This window comes from Dreissena polymorpha, chromosome 4, assembly GCF_020536995.1.
Source record: "Dreissena polymorpha isolate Duluth1 chromosome 4, UMN_Dpol_1.0, whole genome shotgun sequence".
NCBI classification, from domain to species: domain Eukaryota; kingdom Metazoa; phylum Mollusca; class Bivalvia; order Myida; family Dreissenidae; genus Dreissena; species Dreissena polymorpha.
Window position 1 is genome coordinate 46,453,810 of NC_068358.1, and position 15,841 is coordinate 46,469,650.

General features: G+C 32.2%; 1 protein-coding gene across 1 annotated transcript in view; it reads left to right on the forward strand.

Moving 5' to 3' along the window:
* The first annotated feature begins 3,336 nt into the window (after positions 1-3,336).
* Positions 3,337-15,841, forward strand: part of LOC127879465 (tyrosine-protein kinase JAK1-like) — a 30,829-nt gene continuing 18,324 nt past the window's right edge. Inside the window, exons 1-6 of the mRNA XM_052426316.1 lie at positions 3,337-3,556; positions 8,148-9,182; positions 9,831-9,935; positions 10,830-11,011; positions 13,793-13,940; positions 15,470-15,614. Coding sequence (XP_052282276.1) covers positions 9,891-9,935; positions 10,830-11,011; positions 13,793-13,940; positions 15,470-15,614 — 520 coding nt within the window. The 5' untranslated portion in view covers positions 3,337-3,556; positions 8,148-9,182; positions 9,831-9,890. The remainder of the gene's footprint in view (positions 3,557-8,147; positions 9,183-9,830; positions 9,936-10,829; positions 11,012-13,792; positions 13,941-15,469; positions 15,615-15,841) is intronic.

A 15,841-nucleotide genomic window follows, 5' to 3' on the forward strand; every position in this document is an offset into this window, starting at 1 on the left:
GGATACATTTAAGTAGTATCCGAGCCGACAATGACCAATCGAGCTCAAGTATTCAGGGTTAAAATTAACATCTTGCTTTCTTAATCTACTTTTTAAAGATACATAAACAGTGTTTTTTTCTTTCAAATTTTGGCCCAAATTCAGAGCCTATCCCAATTAAACAAGCGAGTTCGTTTAATTAATATCCATCGTCAAATAAATTGTGTTAATGGATCTAATCAGAACTAAAAGAGACAAAGCGCACACATTTTTATTTAAGAAAGTCAATGGTAATGGTTCCTGTGCATAGTACTTCTCCTTAGGAATATTTATTCATCCACTAAGTCTCATCTTCAAATCTTGTATAGGATCTAAGATATAGCCCTAAAAAGTACACTTGGAGACGATTATAACGCAACACTTTCCAACATGAATATCTCAGGTATGAGAAAAAAACTTGATTAAAATGTTTACTTGTGATCATTTGGCTTAATTCTGAAAAAGCTCACGATAAGCTAATTCATATGTAGGTAGCCTGCACTTTGCCAATACGCGCGGTTGCGCTTCTAAATATTCATATGAGCCATACACTTTTTTATTAATTTTATCGTGTGTTCCTGGTGTAAAAATCCACATAAAATGATGAAATTAAAATAAAATTATACTAATATTGCGTTTCATCATTTCCACTTTCAAAAAGATGAACCTATACATACCCAACGTGCTAAAGCGCCCGATCGTCACGATGAATGATTGTATCGTTAGCTTGCGCCGAATGTAGTCAAATGATCACATCTACAATTTCAATGAAAAGCTTTACTTATAAGTGAGATAATTAAAGTTTTAAGAGTGTTTCGTTAGGAAAGTCTCCACTTGGAGGTAGTCTGCACTATGCAAAAATGCGCGGTTGCGCTCCTAAATATTAATATGAGCCATCCCCAATTAGTTTTCTGTTTTCCTGGTGTTAGAACCCACCTGAAGGAATGGAATTGCGCAAGGTATCTTAGGGAAATGTCTGTCTTATTATTTTCCCTGACGGTCTCGAGGAAACAATTCAAAATCTTGCACCCAATACGTCCGAAAATCAAGTTGACTGTTCACTAATGCCAAAGAAATACGTGTATCTGTATATTGTTATTTGAAGTCAAAACAGACTAACGAGAAACCTGAACATTGAAAATGTTAATATACATTAAGTGTCTGAGGACCAACTTCGATCCAATGTTTTTACAGATACAAAATCAGTAAGAAGCAGGTTAGTTCCTTTGCATTTGTAAAACTATAAGCCTACTGCAATACATGTTTTCATCTTAAACGAACTAAGCTTACCAGAAACTTTATTGATTTCCGCAATCGCCTTGACTGGTAAGAACATGATAAATAGAGCCTTCCAGACCAGTAATAAACACCGCTGATTAAAATGGATTTAAAAGCAACTAATTGTACTCATATCCATAACGGTTAACGGGACAGCATCAGCTACCGCGCAACAACAGCTCGCCCCTTGTCAGAAATAGATCGATCTCACATAGTCTGCAAACCACATCCAAGCAAGCCCCGGCACATTAGAGTCAACTTAACGTCGTAAACAGCCAGAAACTGAAAGACACTGGCTAAAAGAACACGTTCGACAATGAGGACCTAGCTTCCAAGAGAAGCTCCCTGTTAGTGCGAGGGCCCGTGTGAAATTCGGTCGCCTACTTGGTGCATTGTCATCCGACTGTAACATTCTAGTCGAGGACTCGAAAATCAAAATTCATTTAGTCAACCATATTGACGACTTAGTCAAACAGACTTTCCTGAATTCGTATAAAAACAAAATAAGAAGGTATCGACGATCTTATATTAGTTAATAAGTGAAGCGCGAGGCCGACTTCCCGAGGCCGCCACCCAGCGCTATGTGCGCGACCTCACAAACAGGAAGTGCCTTCCTAAGTCCTCGAATGATCAATAACACATAAAATACAATACAATAAATGATTTTTATCATGCTGCCTACCGTTTGAATAGAAAACTAAAAAAAATAATCGCGTCGCCACAAAGATGTGCAATGCGATAAACAGGGGACCGTTGCCTCCACGAAGCTTCTTCTTTCAATTACTTCCATCTTCTATTAAGCTGAACCCCTTCACCAATCCTGAAGCTTCCGTCACTCCTTTGTACGAATTCTGTAAACTCAAACCCTGTTCACATGCAACAGGAATGCTGCAGCCCGGGCCGCACCGTTTGAAGTTAACGTAGTTACTCAAAATGCTTTAGAGAACTGTTATTTACAGTACCTTAATATTACATTTTTTTTCAGATGTTTACCCGCTTTAAAACGCACAGGAGAAATAGCCAAATTTACCAATTTGCAATCCTTTATTTACTGGCAATCCGAGCACAATTTAGCCATCAAAGAGGCACAATCCGAAAACAACCCTTCGCGTTTGAGGTAGTTAACCGATTGCCTCCGTATTGTACGGAGTTTATCGCTCATGTAATTCTCCTGCAACGCATCAGAAACGAGCCGAATATGAATGCATGATTTTACTGGACACATTCCTAATATTAAATACTCTAAAAATGCTAACGAAAACATTTTTAACACGAACAATAACTTAATGTATTAATTTATTTACATCTCAATATATATATATATATATATATATATATATATATATATATATATATATATATATATATATATATATATATATATATTGTTGAATTGTAAAACAAGTAAACGAAACTGTAAAACTAAGGGAGGTAATTATAATGTAACTATGAAGAAACGTGAAGCAACTAATTCGAACCCGAAACCTTTTCGTCACAAAATACTATACGTTTTTATTTTAACGGGAATCATGGTCTCTTTGAGTATGATACAGTTTTATATACTATCACAGCAAGTCCTGAATATGTTTATTGGTGTTATTATACTTCTAAACTTCTTCCAAAAGTTTTCTTTTTATTAAAAAGTTCAACTGATGTCATGATAAAATCATGAACAAGTCTGAAGAGGCTGCTTTATATCTTAATTAAATAAGCGATTGAAGTAAACTGGTGCATCGACCCGACGTAATCTTCTCGAAGAATTACTTCACAATTTGTCACTTTAAAATAAACAGGTGCTAAAAGCGTTAAACCCCTGTCAGTTTTTGATTATTTTATCATAATGGATTCTTTAGTATCTACTTTCCAGTAGATTAGTGGCGGGTATGTTTGTAGTTCTTCTTGAAAGCTTGACTCTTGACAATTCGCACACATTTCAGAATTCATACCTTGTGGCTTAACACTGAAATATACCTTCGAAACATATAGAGCCGTTTCGTTCTATTTCTCGCATGCTTCTTTTGATTTATTGTTAAACGATCAGATATGTTCACTTTTATTTTATTTTAAGTGGTTTTATCTAAGTGCTCTTTATTCATTAGCCATACGTTATTTTCAGGGTATTCGTATTCAATACATGTAGTTGCATAATGTACATAAATATACATTTTCGATTTATAATTAACAGTTCACCCATCAATTTACATCATTAATAAAACCGAAACAGGATATCGAAATCGAAACTAGAAAACACAAGTAAGAGGTACGTAGCATTCTGTATTTTTTAATTCAGGGTAATACTTATTAGATATTATAAACGTGGTATAATATGTATATATAAAGCAGATACATAAGTGTTTGATTGTATTTATGTGTATAACAGTGTTTTTTTTACAAGTAAGAGATTGTGTTTATATCGAATTGATTGATTGCTTTATTGGTTAATGTGTAAACAAACGATCTGACACACTTCTCGTTCCGAATAATTATTAACTTGTTAATACACAAATCGTTCAACCGTAATAATCAATGCATGTATTTATACATGTATCAATTCATTGTTTTGGTATTTTCTACAGTGTTATACTTATATTGATTAATGCTCATAGAAATGCGAAATCTTGCTAGTTAATAAGAGCAGTTCTTGATTTTTTCATTTGTCAGATTCTTCATTCTTAAATTGTGAGGTGTCGGCACAATGATTTAAAGGATAATCAATCACTAATTGGTTTTGTTGAGTCACTTTTGAATCCAAAATGCAAGGTTCTAGATACAATCTAATTAAACTTCTATTTTGCTTATGTACAGCAGGAGTGTTCTTGAATACAGTCAATTTACCATTACCGGATCAGTACCCATAGCGGATCACTTGATGTTCAAGACTGCGTATCGCGATAAATAGTTGACATGTTTAGATGATATTTTGCACACAGCATCTTCAAGGCATGTTCTTTAAAACGCAAAGGTTAAGTCGTAATCGGAGCTACTCTTTGTCAAACATTTCGGTATGTTTTGCTGACATGTATATATGACTTTGTTGACTTCCGTCTCGTTTCAAAATCGAGATTGAACATTTTTTCGCGGCCACATGCTGTAACTCTGTTGGGAAGTAAGACGTTTACGCACTTATTTAAAGTCCATTTAGTAGTACAATGTATTTCTTTTTTTTAAAGTCAATTTCAGTTTTGATTCGTATTCAAGATTTTGCAACACCTTAAATGAAATAAAGAATTAGGGCAATAGCGAATCAAGCATGATAATATGCGCATTGATAATATATTATATTTAAATATATGCAAATCTTGTTGATTTTTACAATAAATGCTCTCTATCATAATGTTTTATTTATTTTCCATGCTCAATTTCGATGATTAGATATGATTCAAACACATTACATGGTTTATAATATGCCCATATCTTTGCGATCTATTTTGGATTTTCAACAGATAATTCACACAAGAACACCATGCGTAAAGTGTAGATACAAGATAACATATAGAAAACAAATAATAATAAAAAAATGAATATAATTTATTACTGGCAATGTAACTTGGTCATTGCAAACAGCACAGTTCATGTTTCGACAGTTCAAATAGCTCGTTATATAGATGCCCCCTGAGTGGTTTCGATCACGTGATCCGTTATGGCTACAACTGATCCGTTAATTCACGAATTCTTCGGCGAAAAAAAGGTATCACAAATACATTTTACCTGCGTTTAAAAATAAGACGATGAGCTGAATCAGTAAGCAAAGGTTATATTTAATCAAACTGGTTTAAAAGAAGTCTCAAAACAGTTATTGCTTTTCACCAGAACAACGTTATTATGCTACTGATCCGGTAATGGTAACTTGACTGTATTTGGGGAAAACGGAGTCTGGTCAAATCAGAAATATTCGACCGAATGACCAAATTACCCCATTTCTTTTTTAAACACCAAACATTGTAAACTTCTTTTTTTTAATTTACAAAACATTTGTTTGAAAGTGTATGAAACAATGAACACCAATCAAATTAGTTTATACAATCCAATATGATATGTTTGTTTGTCCTTGAAATCTGAAAAATCAAAGGCTTGATATTACTGACAAGAAATTGCCATCACTTTACTGGATACCTAAATTACATAAGACGCCATATAAAAGTCGTTTTATCGCTAATTCAGTGTCTTGTACCACCAAACAATTATCAGTGTATCTTACATCTGCATTGAGTGCTATTAGATATCATATAGCTAAATTTTGTAATAAAGTTTATGAAAATAGTAATATTAACCTATTTTGGTCAATAAAAAACACCTTAGAAGTTATTGATAAAATTGAAAATAAAAAATATAAGGTGTCACAGGTAAGTACTTATGATTTTTCGACACTATATACAACGCTTCCTCACGCTTTAATAAAATCCAAACTTGTTTCTTTGATTGAAAAAACTTTTGCTAGAGAGAAATGTTTGTATCTAGCTTTAAACACTAAAACAGCTTTTTTTACTAATCAGATATTAGATAATTACATCATATGGACTGGTCTTGACTTTTGTGCAGCACTTACTTTTCTTTTGGATAACTTGTTTGTTGAATTTAATGGTAAAATATTTAAACAAATTATTGGCGTTCCTATGGGTACTAATTGTGCGCCACTTATAGCTGACCTTTTTTTATATTGTTATGAAAGCGAATTTATGTTAGAATTATCTAAAACTAAGCAAGTAGATTTGATTAATTGTTTTAACCTTACTAGTAGGTACATTGATGACATACTTAATTCAGATAATCCATTATTTGAACAATATATTCACAAAATCTACCCAAAAGAACTAGTCTTAAATAGATCGTGTATATCCAATACAGACGCTGCGTATTTAGACTTACATTTAACTATTAATAATAATTTGATCAAAACTAGTTTATACGACAAACGGGACGATTTTAACTTTGAAATTGTGAATTTTCCGTTTCTAGATGGCAACATCCCTAAAGGACCTTCCTATGGTATTTACATTTCGCAGTTGGTACGTTATGCTAGAGCATGTTCGTTTATTAAAGATTTTAATGATCGTAATCTAATATTAACTAAAAAATTGCTAAAACAAGGCTTTTTGTATCATAACCTAAGAAATAAATTTGCTAGATTTTACTCTAAGTATGGTGATTTAATTTCAAAATATAATGTTTCTTTAAAATGGCATTTAAATAATGGAATCTCCCATCCATCATTTTATGGAGATGTTTTGAAGCGTGGCCGCAAATTAAAATATGTTAAACCAAATGTTCATATTAAACTTTTCAATTTAATTAACTTGTTTTTATCAAAAGGATACGATGCTTATGTACTTAAAAACACGTGTTTGATGGTTTTCGATTCACTTTATCTTTATTCCCTTAAAATTTGGAATCATTAGTGATATTATAGGCATTTTTCACTGTTGAATAAAATTTTGTCATTGTGTCGTATGAACAAATCTGCATGAATACTACATTATAGGCATTTTTCACTGTTGAATAAAATTGTGTCATTGTGTCGTATGAACAAATCTGCATGTAAACTACATTTGGACTCAAATCGTACATCAAATCATTTATGTCTTCAGTTGTCAAAACACCTATATACTGTTTGATTCCAATAATGTCGCTTTAATGGAATTACCATTTGTATTCATTTGCTTCTTAATATTTAATCACGTAAACTTGTTTTATTAGTAGCACAGCCCCATTAATATTTTTATTTAGTACTGCCCTTGGAATTTGTTCACGTCATTATGTCATTATGGATTTTTGTGACGTCATACGACCGACTTTCCCAGTTGTAATCTACATGCATAGGTCATTGGGTTTATAATGTTCCATTTTATTTATATTTTCTCTCTGATAGGCGTTTCTTGTTTGATTTAAATATTTTTAATTTGTTTAGCAGTCACATAAACAACCAAGCTATGTAATATGGAATTTTTACACCCATTATTGCTGCTTCTTCCTGTATTTGCGCGATGATTATCTGAGATATTAACTCTATGATTCTACATTCTCAAATCTTTTCTATAAAGAAGGAATGTAGTTGACAATTGTAAATAGTTTTATTTGATCGTTCGTCAAAAAGTTGTAATTCTGTTACTCTTGTATCTTCAATGCAATTGAGTAATTAAATAGTAATTAAATTGAATGCGTTTTAATTCCCTTTTATTATTGTTTAATTTGAGTTACAATGCTATGACGTTAAATTTTATTTACACTTAAATGTATTATGAATATTGCTGGGCCAAGTGTGAGGTTGAGCGCTCTATAACCAGGTTTAAACCCCCAATGCTTTGCATTGACCGTTCCAAGGCGGTGACCCCAGCTTTATTCATATTTTGTGTTTATGTTGGTTTGTATTGTGCTGTATTGTGCTGTTTTGTACTGTTTGGGCAATCGGTCACTTGCCTTAAATAAAGGACCAACTAATTGTTTTTAATGAAAATTCAATACTGCTCCAGCAGCTGGAGTTTCACTTCTTTATATTGATATGAACATAAATACACTTCCAGAGAAGTGTGTGTCGTATAATTGTCGATTTGGAAAAAAATCACGTATGGGACTGGGTCCATTTGCTTTGGGATAGCATGACTGCATGAATGTCCGTGTTGTGGCTTTTAATGAAGAGCTGGAAAGCCTCTGCATAGTTTATGAAAAGATTGTATCATGTTGTAACCGACAGACCCAATATTTTTGCACATTTAAAACCAAGAAAGTTAGTGTGAACTGCTAAAGCATTATCTTTGTTGATGGTTTGTAATTTATTTGCAAAATATGTTGATAGCTTTATTCTTTTAATAAATTTGATTATTCAGTAATACAGCGTATATTGTTGTCTATTTCAGGCCAAAGGAACCAAATTATGTTACAGTTAATTTTAGAAATTTATCGATTTTAACTAACTGCATACACAAGTTAAACTGTTAAGAATCGTGGTTCTAGAGAGTATGGCAGCTTATAAATTGATCAATTATGTTGCGAAGAAGAACAGATAACAAGACCTATGATCCCATGGATAGCGGCTCACAGTCAGGTTCCTCATTTACCAGCATGAGTATTCAAGTGAGTGTGTATGGGCCTGATAGGGAATGCAAGAAGTTTGATGTAAATCCTTCTTACACATATGAAGAAGTATGTGAAGCAGTTGCGGAAATGTTAGAAATCCCACCTGTCATGTTTCTCTGCTGTGGACTGTGTGTCATGGATGTGGTACATAAACGATTCCTTTGGTTGCCTGCAACACAAAATGACATTCATTCACGCAAGGAAGTGTATTTTCGAATAAGATTCCTTCCACATGAAGACTATATTGATGTTTTGGAAAGAAAATATTCACCATGCTTTCAGTATTTGTTCTATCAGCTAAAGTGGGATTTTTTGCATGAATGTTTAAGTTACTACACAGATCCTGACAAAGCTAGTGAAGCCAGAGGGGCAGGTACTTTTTTGTTGACGAACAGTCTGCGAATCTGGGCAAAGGAAAACAATCAAGATGAAAACTTCAAAGAGTTCTACAAAAAATATGATCTAAATATGTTTTTACCTAAATGTCTTCTTAAAAATGTTTTTGATAGATTTCTGGTAAAGTCTCCCATCAAAGATAAGGCTCATCATTTGCTAAAAGACAAACAGTTACAACCTGAAGAAACCTTTAAGAAGTATTTTGTTAAAATATTATATCAAAAAGTAACAAGTACTACGGCATAGAAGAATACAGATGCTGGAAATTGAATTTTGCATACAAGGGAGTGAAAGAAAGTGACTCATCTGGAGAAACCAAAACACTCATTCTTCCCCAGCTTAAAAACTCAGAAAAAGAAGAGGTTATAGTGAAAACAGAGTTAAAAGGATTGTATCCACAGATTACTTGTGGGACTAAGGTAATTTTTTTAAGTTCATTATTGTTTGTCCAATTCATAGGCACTGGTTTTTACAAAACTTATATATTTCAAATTTTACAGTTCATAACAATACATTTTTTTACTCTATTAATTTTTGTTACACTTGCAAATTTTGTCTATACAGAGAAATCTTAGTTTGAAAACTTTCGCAAAACATACATGTAGTCCATGCATTTATAATATGATCTGCATGCACAAACACTATTATTATGGAAGTCAACTATACTTGCATGATAACTTGTGAAAAATCTGTCTGATGACATTTTACATGTAAGTGCAATCATGATTTTCATCATAATATTCACTTAAGTATTGAAGATGATGTTTGGGATGGCTGGAGACATACTTCCTGACACATAACTGTAAATGTAACTTCCCTGTTTGGGATGCTTTTAAATGTTCAGCAATAGCTTTATAGATAAGATTTATTCACAGTAAAACTTGTGTTAAGGCTATTGGAAATGGATATTTGTTAAAACAAACTTAGTTCATAATTTATCTCCTGTTTTAAAGTAACAGAAAACATTGAAACTTAGATGAATTCTAAATTGGTGAAAACATATGCAAATTGCGTAGAATTTGAAATCGTGAAATAAATAAGGTGTATGTATATGTTCTGTATTTCAGATTCCATGCAGGATAGAGTCAGTACACAAAGTAGTGTATGACATATTGGACTTGGAGGGTATGGCATGGCACAAAGTCACAATTTTAGCACAGGGTGATCAAGAGGTAATTTATTTTGTATCTACTATATCATGAATATTGAAGCTGCACAAACTTGACAATTAAAAATAGGATATTGGAGACAGTTTTAATTGTACAACTACACGTGTACTGTGTGTTGCAAACTTGTCAATCGGTCTCATGTCTGGAAACATGAAGCTTTTTACTTATATGTATGTTGTTCATACTTCGTAGAAGTGTAAGATGTTATTTTTGTTTATGTTGTGGTTTTCTTTGAAGAGTTATATGCCCTGGAACCAAGACAATTTTGGATGCTCACGTCATTGTACTTGTGCTGTGTGTGTCACAAACAGTTTTCTGTTTATTATAACAGACCTTTTTAGGATGCTGTGACTACTATGTGTAAGTGCAAAAGTGTATGTTTGTGTTTGTCACACTTTTTTTTACAGAGGTATATGTACTTCAACTAAGGAAATTGATTCCATTAATCAATATGAAGCCTTTTGTCACTGTTCATGATTTATTTCAGTTAACAAATGACCAAATTTTGAGAAACATTTTACTAAGTTACACGTTTTGAACTTGCTTGAAATGAGGGAATTGCGGGGGTATTCATCATCTTCAATGAATCAAAGTCAAATCTATGTCTTTATTAATTTTACAGAATAAAATCGGGACTAATCAAAGACGTTGTTTATTTTCAATAGACTATTGATTTAAAATTGAAACGATACATTTCTATATATAAAATATAATATTGAATGTTAAGTTGTGATAGTTCTATAGAAACCCTGTTGCTGCAGTAAGTTGAAAGACACGGCTCATAATAGTTTAGAGACCGTCCATTATTTTGTTATCATTGTCCTATCATTTTTATAACTACACTATTAAAATACAGAAGTTCGTAACTAACATAGTGTTGTTGTTTGTTTTCTCTAGGAAGTGTTCTTCCAAGACAAGCTGGAGATGTATTCATTCCTGACAGCTGTTGAGAAGTGCTACTGCCTATTCGTTGATTTCTATGGAAATATATGTCATGATGTACGCTCACCGACAACCTCTGATGTACGCTCACCAACAACTTTAAAGTTACATCAACTGAGAGTGCATGGACCTGTTTCGTATGTATAGTTGCAGCACACCCGATTATGATTCCAATCTGTTTGGAAACGTAGAATCTGAAATTTAACAATATCATAACAGTTACAAATAAGATTGACTTGTTCGGTGATTGAACAGTTTTTCAATTAAGCTAAAAATCTAGGTTTTTAGTAAGACGGATGGTTTGAAAACTGGTTAGTAGGTGCGGTCATTCAGATGGGTTTCTTGTTGATTGGTCAGTACTGTAAATAATGAGACTTTGGATAATTAAAGCACGCTTGTATGGAAACCTAGCTTTTGATTGCCTTGGGGACCAATTTAATCAATGTCAAGGGTTCAGTGACTAATAATTAGGGATGTGAAAAATGCTCAAAAAGCGGCAGAATATTTAATTCCAAAATTCTGATATACAAATATGATTTTTATGCAAAGAAATGTTCCAAGTATAAAGTCGCATTTTTGTTTTAATACGGATGTTCTTAGCGAATTAATCTGTAAGTTTGCCACGATTTTAATATATCGTGTTTGATCTATTGTCTAACATAATTGACATGTTATTCACAATTCTGCAACTGATAATTATGACAACAGAGGCAGCCCAACTTGAGATACCTTACAATTGCTTTATCCATTTTTTAAATCCATGATTATCTAATCAAACTTTAGTTACTCAAATAATATCCTTAACTTTGTTTTCAATAAGTATCAATTTATTTAGACTTCAGAACATTCATTTAAAACTTACAACATGGTCTTTATCAATCTTAAATTAAGACTCTAACTTATATTATGTTTAAGCGATTCACATCCCCAACTCTTGTATTTGGAATAATTTCACACACACAAGTGATGAGACATGAAACTTATATTGACGTATTAATCCTAAATATCTTATACTTTATGAAAGTAAAATGTCTTGTGACAAGAAAAAAATTGTTCTCATTTATTGTTTTTCAAAAAGGATCAATCTGTAAGATACAATTTATGTTAAAATATTTGGCAATCCGGAACAGTACTTAATTTAGGACATTATTAAGTTTGAACAATTGAATTTAAGATTTAAACATGTGATATTTGAACAATTGTATTTGAATTATGTTAAACTAATATCTGAATATCATTTCAGTATTCATTCCCGTCCCTGCTAATAACATAACAAGAGTTTCCACTAAAAACTTTTCTTTGAGTTGAGTTTGATTGGAGGAATTGTTATGAACTTTTTTTCTAGTTGATTAGGTACCGTAGTTGTACAGACTTAACTTGGGACTGCATTGGGGTCAAGTAAGGTCAATAATCGGGTTAGTATAACTATAAATAGAAAAATGGTTGGCACTCAATAACTTTGATTATGATGGAGGTATTTAGCTAACAAATTGTGTATAGGTAGCTTTATGAACTCGTGGATTGAGACTACTGTTTTGGGGACAATCCTGTCAAGGTTACTGTAACTTAAAAACATTAAATGAGTTTTTGCTCAATAATGTAAGTTTGGATGGAGGTATTTAGTTGTGTAGGTAGCTTTTATGTACAGATTTAGCTAGACATTTTATTGTGTCATGTTGTGTCAAGGTCAAGGTCATATTAGTTGAACAGTAACACTTTTTCCAATAAGCAACTTGAATTTTATCTAACACGAAGACAAAATTGCACAGTTTATTTTATGCTTTCCGGTGGTTTATAGAGAAATATCAGTGAATTAAAACTGATAATTTCACTGTTTCAAACAGTGAAAATTAACAGTGAAAATTATCGATAATTTTCTCTGTTAATTTTACTGTGAAATGACTTAATATTTTGGACAAAATGACGTCATTATCCCAGCGAAATTCTTTAGTTCAACTCTTTAACAATGTATATAAACTGTTAAAAAAGCATAAAATAAAAAGAAAATTTGTTGGATTCAGTGGAATATCGATTTTAATTCACTCGTGATCATAGAAAATAAATGTTATTTTCTATGATCACTCGTGATTTAAAATCGATAATCCACCGAATCCAACAAATATCCTCTATTTATTACCTTTAAGTAAATTTATTAAGATTAAAACTTCATTAGTTGGAAACCTAGTTTAGTAGCTTTTCTACGTTCCTTTTTGTGATTATGATCGAAAATTATTGACATTGAGATCTATCTATTAAATAAAAGGGGAATAACGTAATGTTTCAATTGTACAATTAAAGATATGTTAAATATGCTTTTTAAGCTATTTAATCATATTTGGGATCAGTGACAATGTTTCTGCCTAAAACTGGAAATACGAGTTAGGATGGTGATATTGTGCTGTTTTTTGCACTTTGTGAATTTCTTTTAAGTAAAAGTACCCGTGATTTTGGTCTAAGTATTTTGTTACAAAGTGATACAGTTATGATACTAGCGTTCTATTATACTGAAGTATTGTACATGAATAATTAAATGTGCATTTGAGCGGTATTTAATTATATTACTGTGGTCAGACGGGCTAGTTAATCTAATGCCCCTAAACCTGGGCATGGATGGCCGCTTGAAACGGCTTACGGATAACAAGAAATATCTTTAAAGATACTCGGCGAATGAAATAACGGTATTAAATAGACGTTTCTAAGTTATTAAATTAAAAACAAAGATTTAAGTAGTGTTGTGTTCTTTTTCCACTTAATAGTCGCATATCCACCGCAGGAAATGTCTGTTATGAAGTGCACGTAAATAACCACAAAATAATGTTCGCAGATAGCCATTTTACTATATGAGATCACAATATATATGTCCTCACATGTTTTTTTTAATGAAATCATAGTAATCATTATATTTTGTTTTAATACAGAGAAGATTTTTTGAAGAAGAAACTGGAGAATTATCTGGATTGTGGGCACAAGTATGCATTGAGGATGAGCTTGGACTCGTATGGTTGCTATGATATGTTTTACATGAAGAATCAAGGAGATAAGCTGTATGGGTGGTCATTTGGCAAGGTATGTAACTTTAATGTTTAAGATGTTGAAGAAAAGTTGATTTATATTTTATTACCTTCATGAACCTATTAACAAGTAAAAAAAGGTTTACCATTGAAAACTATATGTGTCTTTAAAAACGACAATCACAGTTTAGATGATAACATTGAGACTTCTATGGTATTCTTTAAATAAAATGAATTACAAGCGGACCGATATGATTTATGACTTCTTTGACCCTATGATATTCTATTTCCAATACATATTAGTTTTGTAAAAACTAATGATGAACATTGGTATTCAAGCTATACACAAATGGAGTTATGGATACAATTTTGATGCATATTATACTTCTTTAACTTTGTATTACTTAAAGAAAAATTTGGAACACTAATTTTAAATAAAATAGCATCAACGGACAAGTTGAAAGAAATATGTAAGTATAACTAATTCTAAATAAAATGCAAGAGCATTAAATTCCAATATGAATTAAAAATGACAGTTTGGTCATAACATTTAAATTTCCCATTTATTTTCTTTGGTGTATGATTGTTTATTCGCAAATAAATGCTGGTGTTTTAAGAAGTTAGACTTAGACATTTTCTCTATTGTAACCGTTTTCAGGATGTTTTTACGCAAAACTTTTGGATATTTAGCAGATTTTTGGTTTGTGAGTTAGCTGATTGTTGGTGTGTGAGTCTACCTACATGACCTACAGATAAAGTGTGAAATGTGTCATAGTCAATTGATTTTGGCGAATGTATGGGCATTATGCTTAGAAATTTTCGCGATAATCACTGTTTTCCGGAAGTTTATTACGCCACGCTTTCAGATATTAAGCTGATTTTTGGTATGTGAATCTACACGGGTCCATTCATTTTTGGCGAACTTATTGGCTTTGGACTTTTACTCTATTATAACTGTTTTACAGTGTTTTTTATGAAACGCTCGAAGATACTTATTTTCTCTAAACTAGCTGCGGTGCGGCTTCAAAGCGCAGTAGGAGGGGGGGGGCATTGTGTTTCACAAACGCAGGTCTTGTTTGTTTTGGTCGAACACAAAAGTTATTTAACAGAAAGAAGGCGCATACAATTCTTTACGTAAAATGTGGAAAATTGTGCAAGATTATGTTCTGTCCTATAGTACGCGTTATAGATGTGCGTAGTAGTTTTTTTAAGTGCTTAATGAGAACTGTTTAACAATGTCAGTAAGTTTGAATTACTTAAATAAAGAATATTGTGCAATGGGATTTACGTTCAATATTCTCATAATACATTATATCAACAAATCGAGGTCCAATTTAAACAGTTACACCGATTTACTCAGTAGTGCAAGTAATAAATTGTATTCAGATGCTTCATAATGTATGTCAAATTTGGTAATGTTATTCCTTAATTTGTGATTAAATTGAAGTTTTTATTTCAATTAGCTAAATAAAAGATATACATGTATATAATTGAAATTCTCGACCATTCAATTGGGTGATGCTACATGATAGTCAGTACAGATAAGTCATTTTTATTTGTGATGTTATGGTGTGTGTTATTTAGGTTGTTGAGACTAAAGATGGCTACACAATGAAAGACTCAAATACTGAAGCTGTGGCCGATTTGAAAACATTATTAAAGCAGTATATCAGCTCTCTAAAATCTATTCCAAGCAACTGCATACGGATTAAACCACAACAGTTTGAAGGTATTACTATAAAGTGTTTTATATCATATTTGAATAATGCTTGGTTTAAAATGTTCACGTATTTACTTAGAATGTCCTTTAATATTATTTATGATACTCTAATTTATAATACACCTGATTCCATATACTCTTTATGCACCTAAAGGAGGACACGAAGTAATCGCTGTCTGTCCGTGGGTGGGCTTGTGAATGAGTATTTTTTTAGTATTTTTTGGGGGGCGAATTTT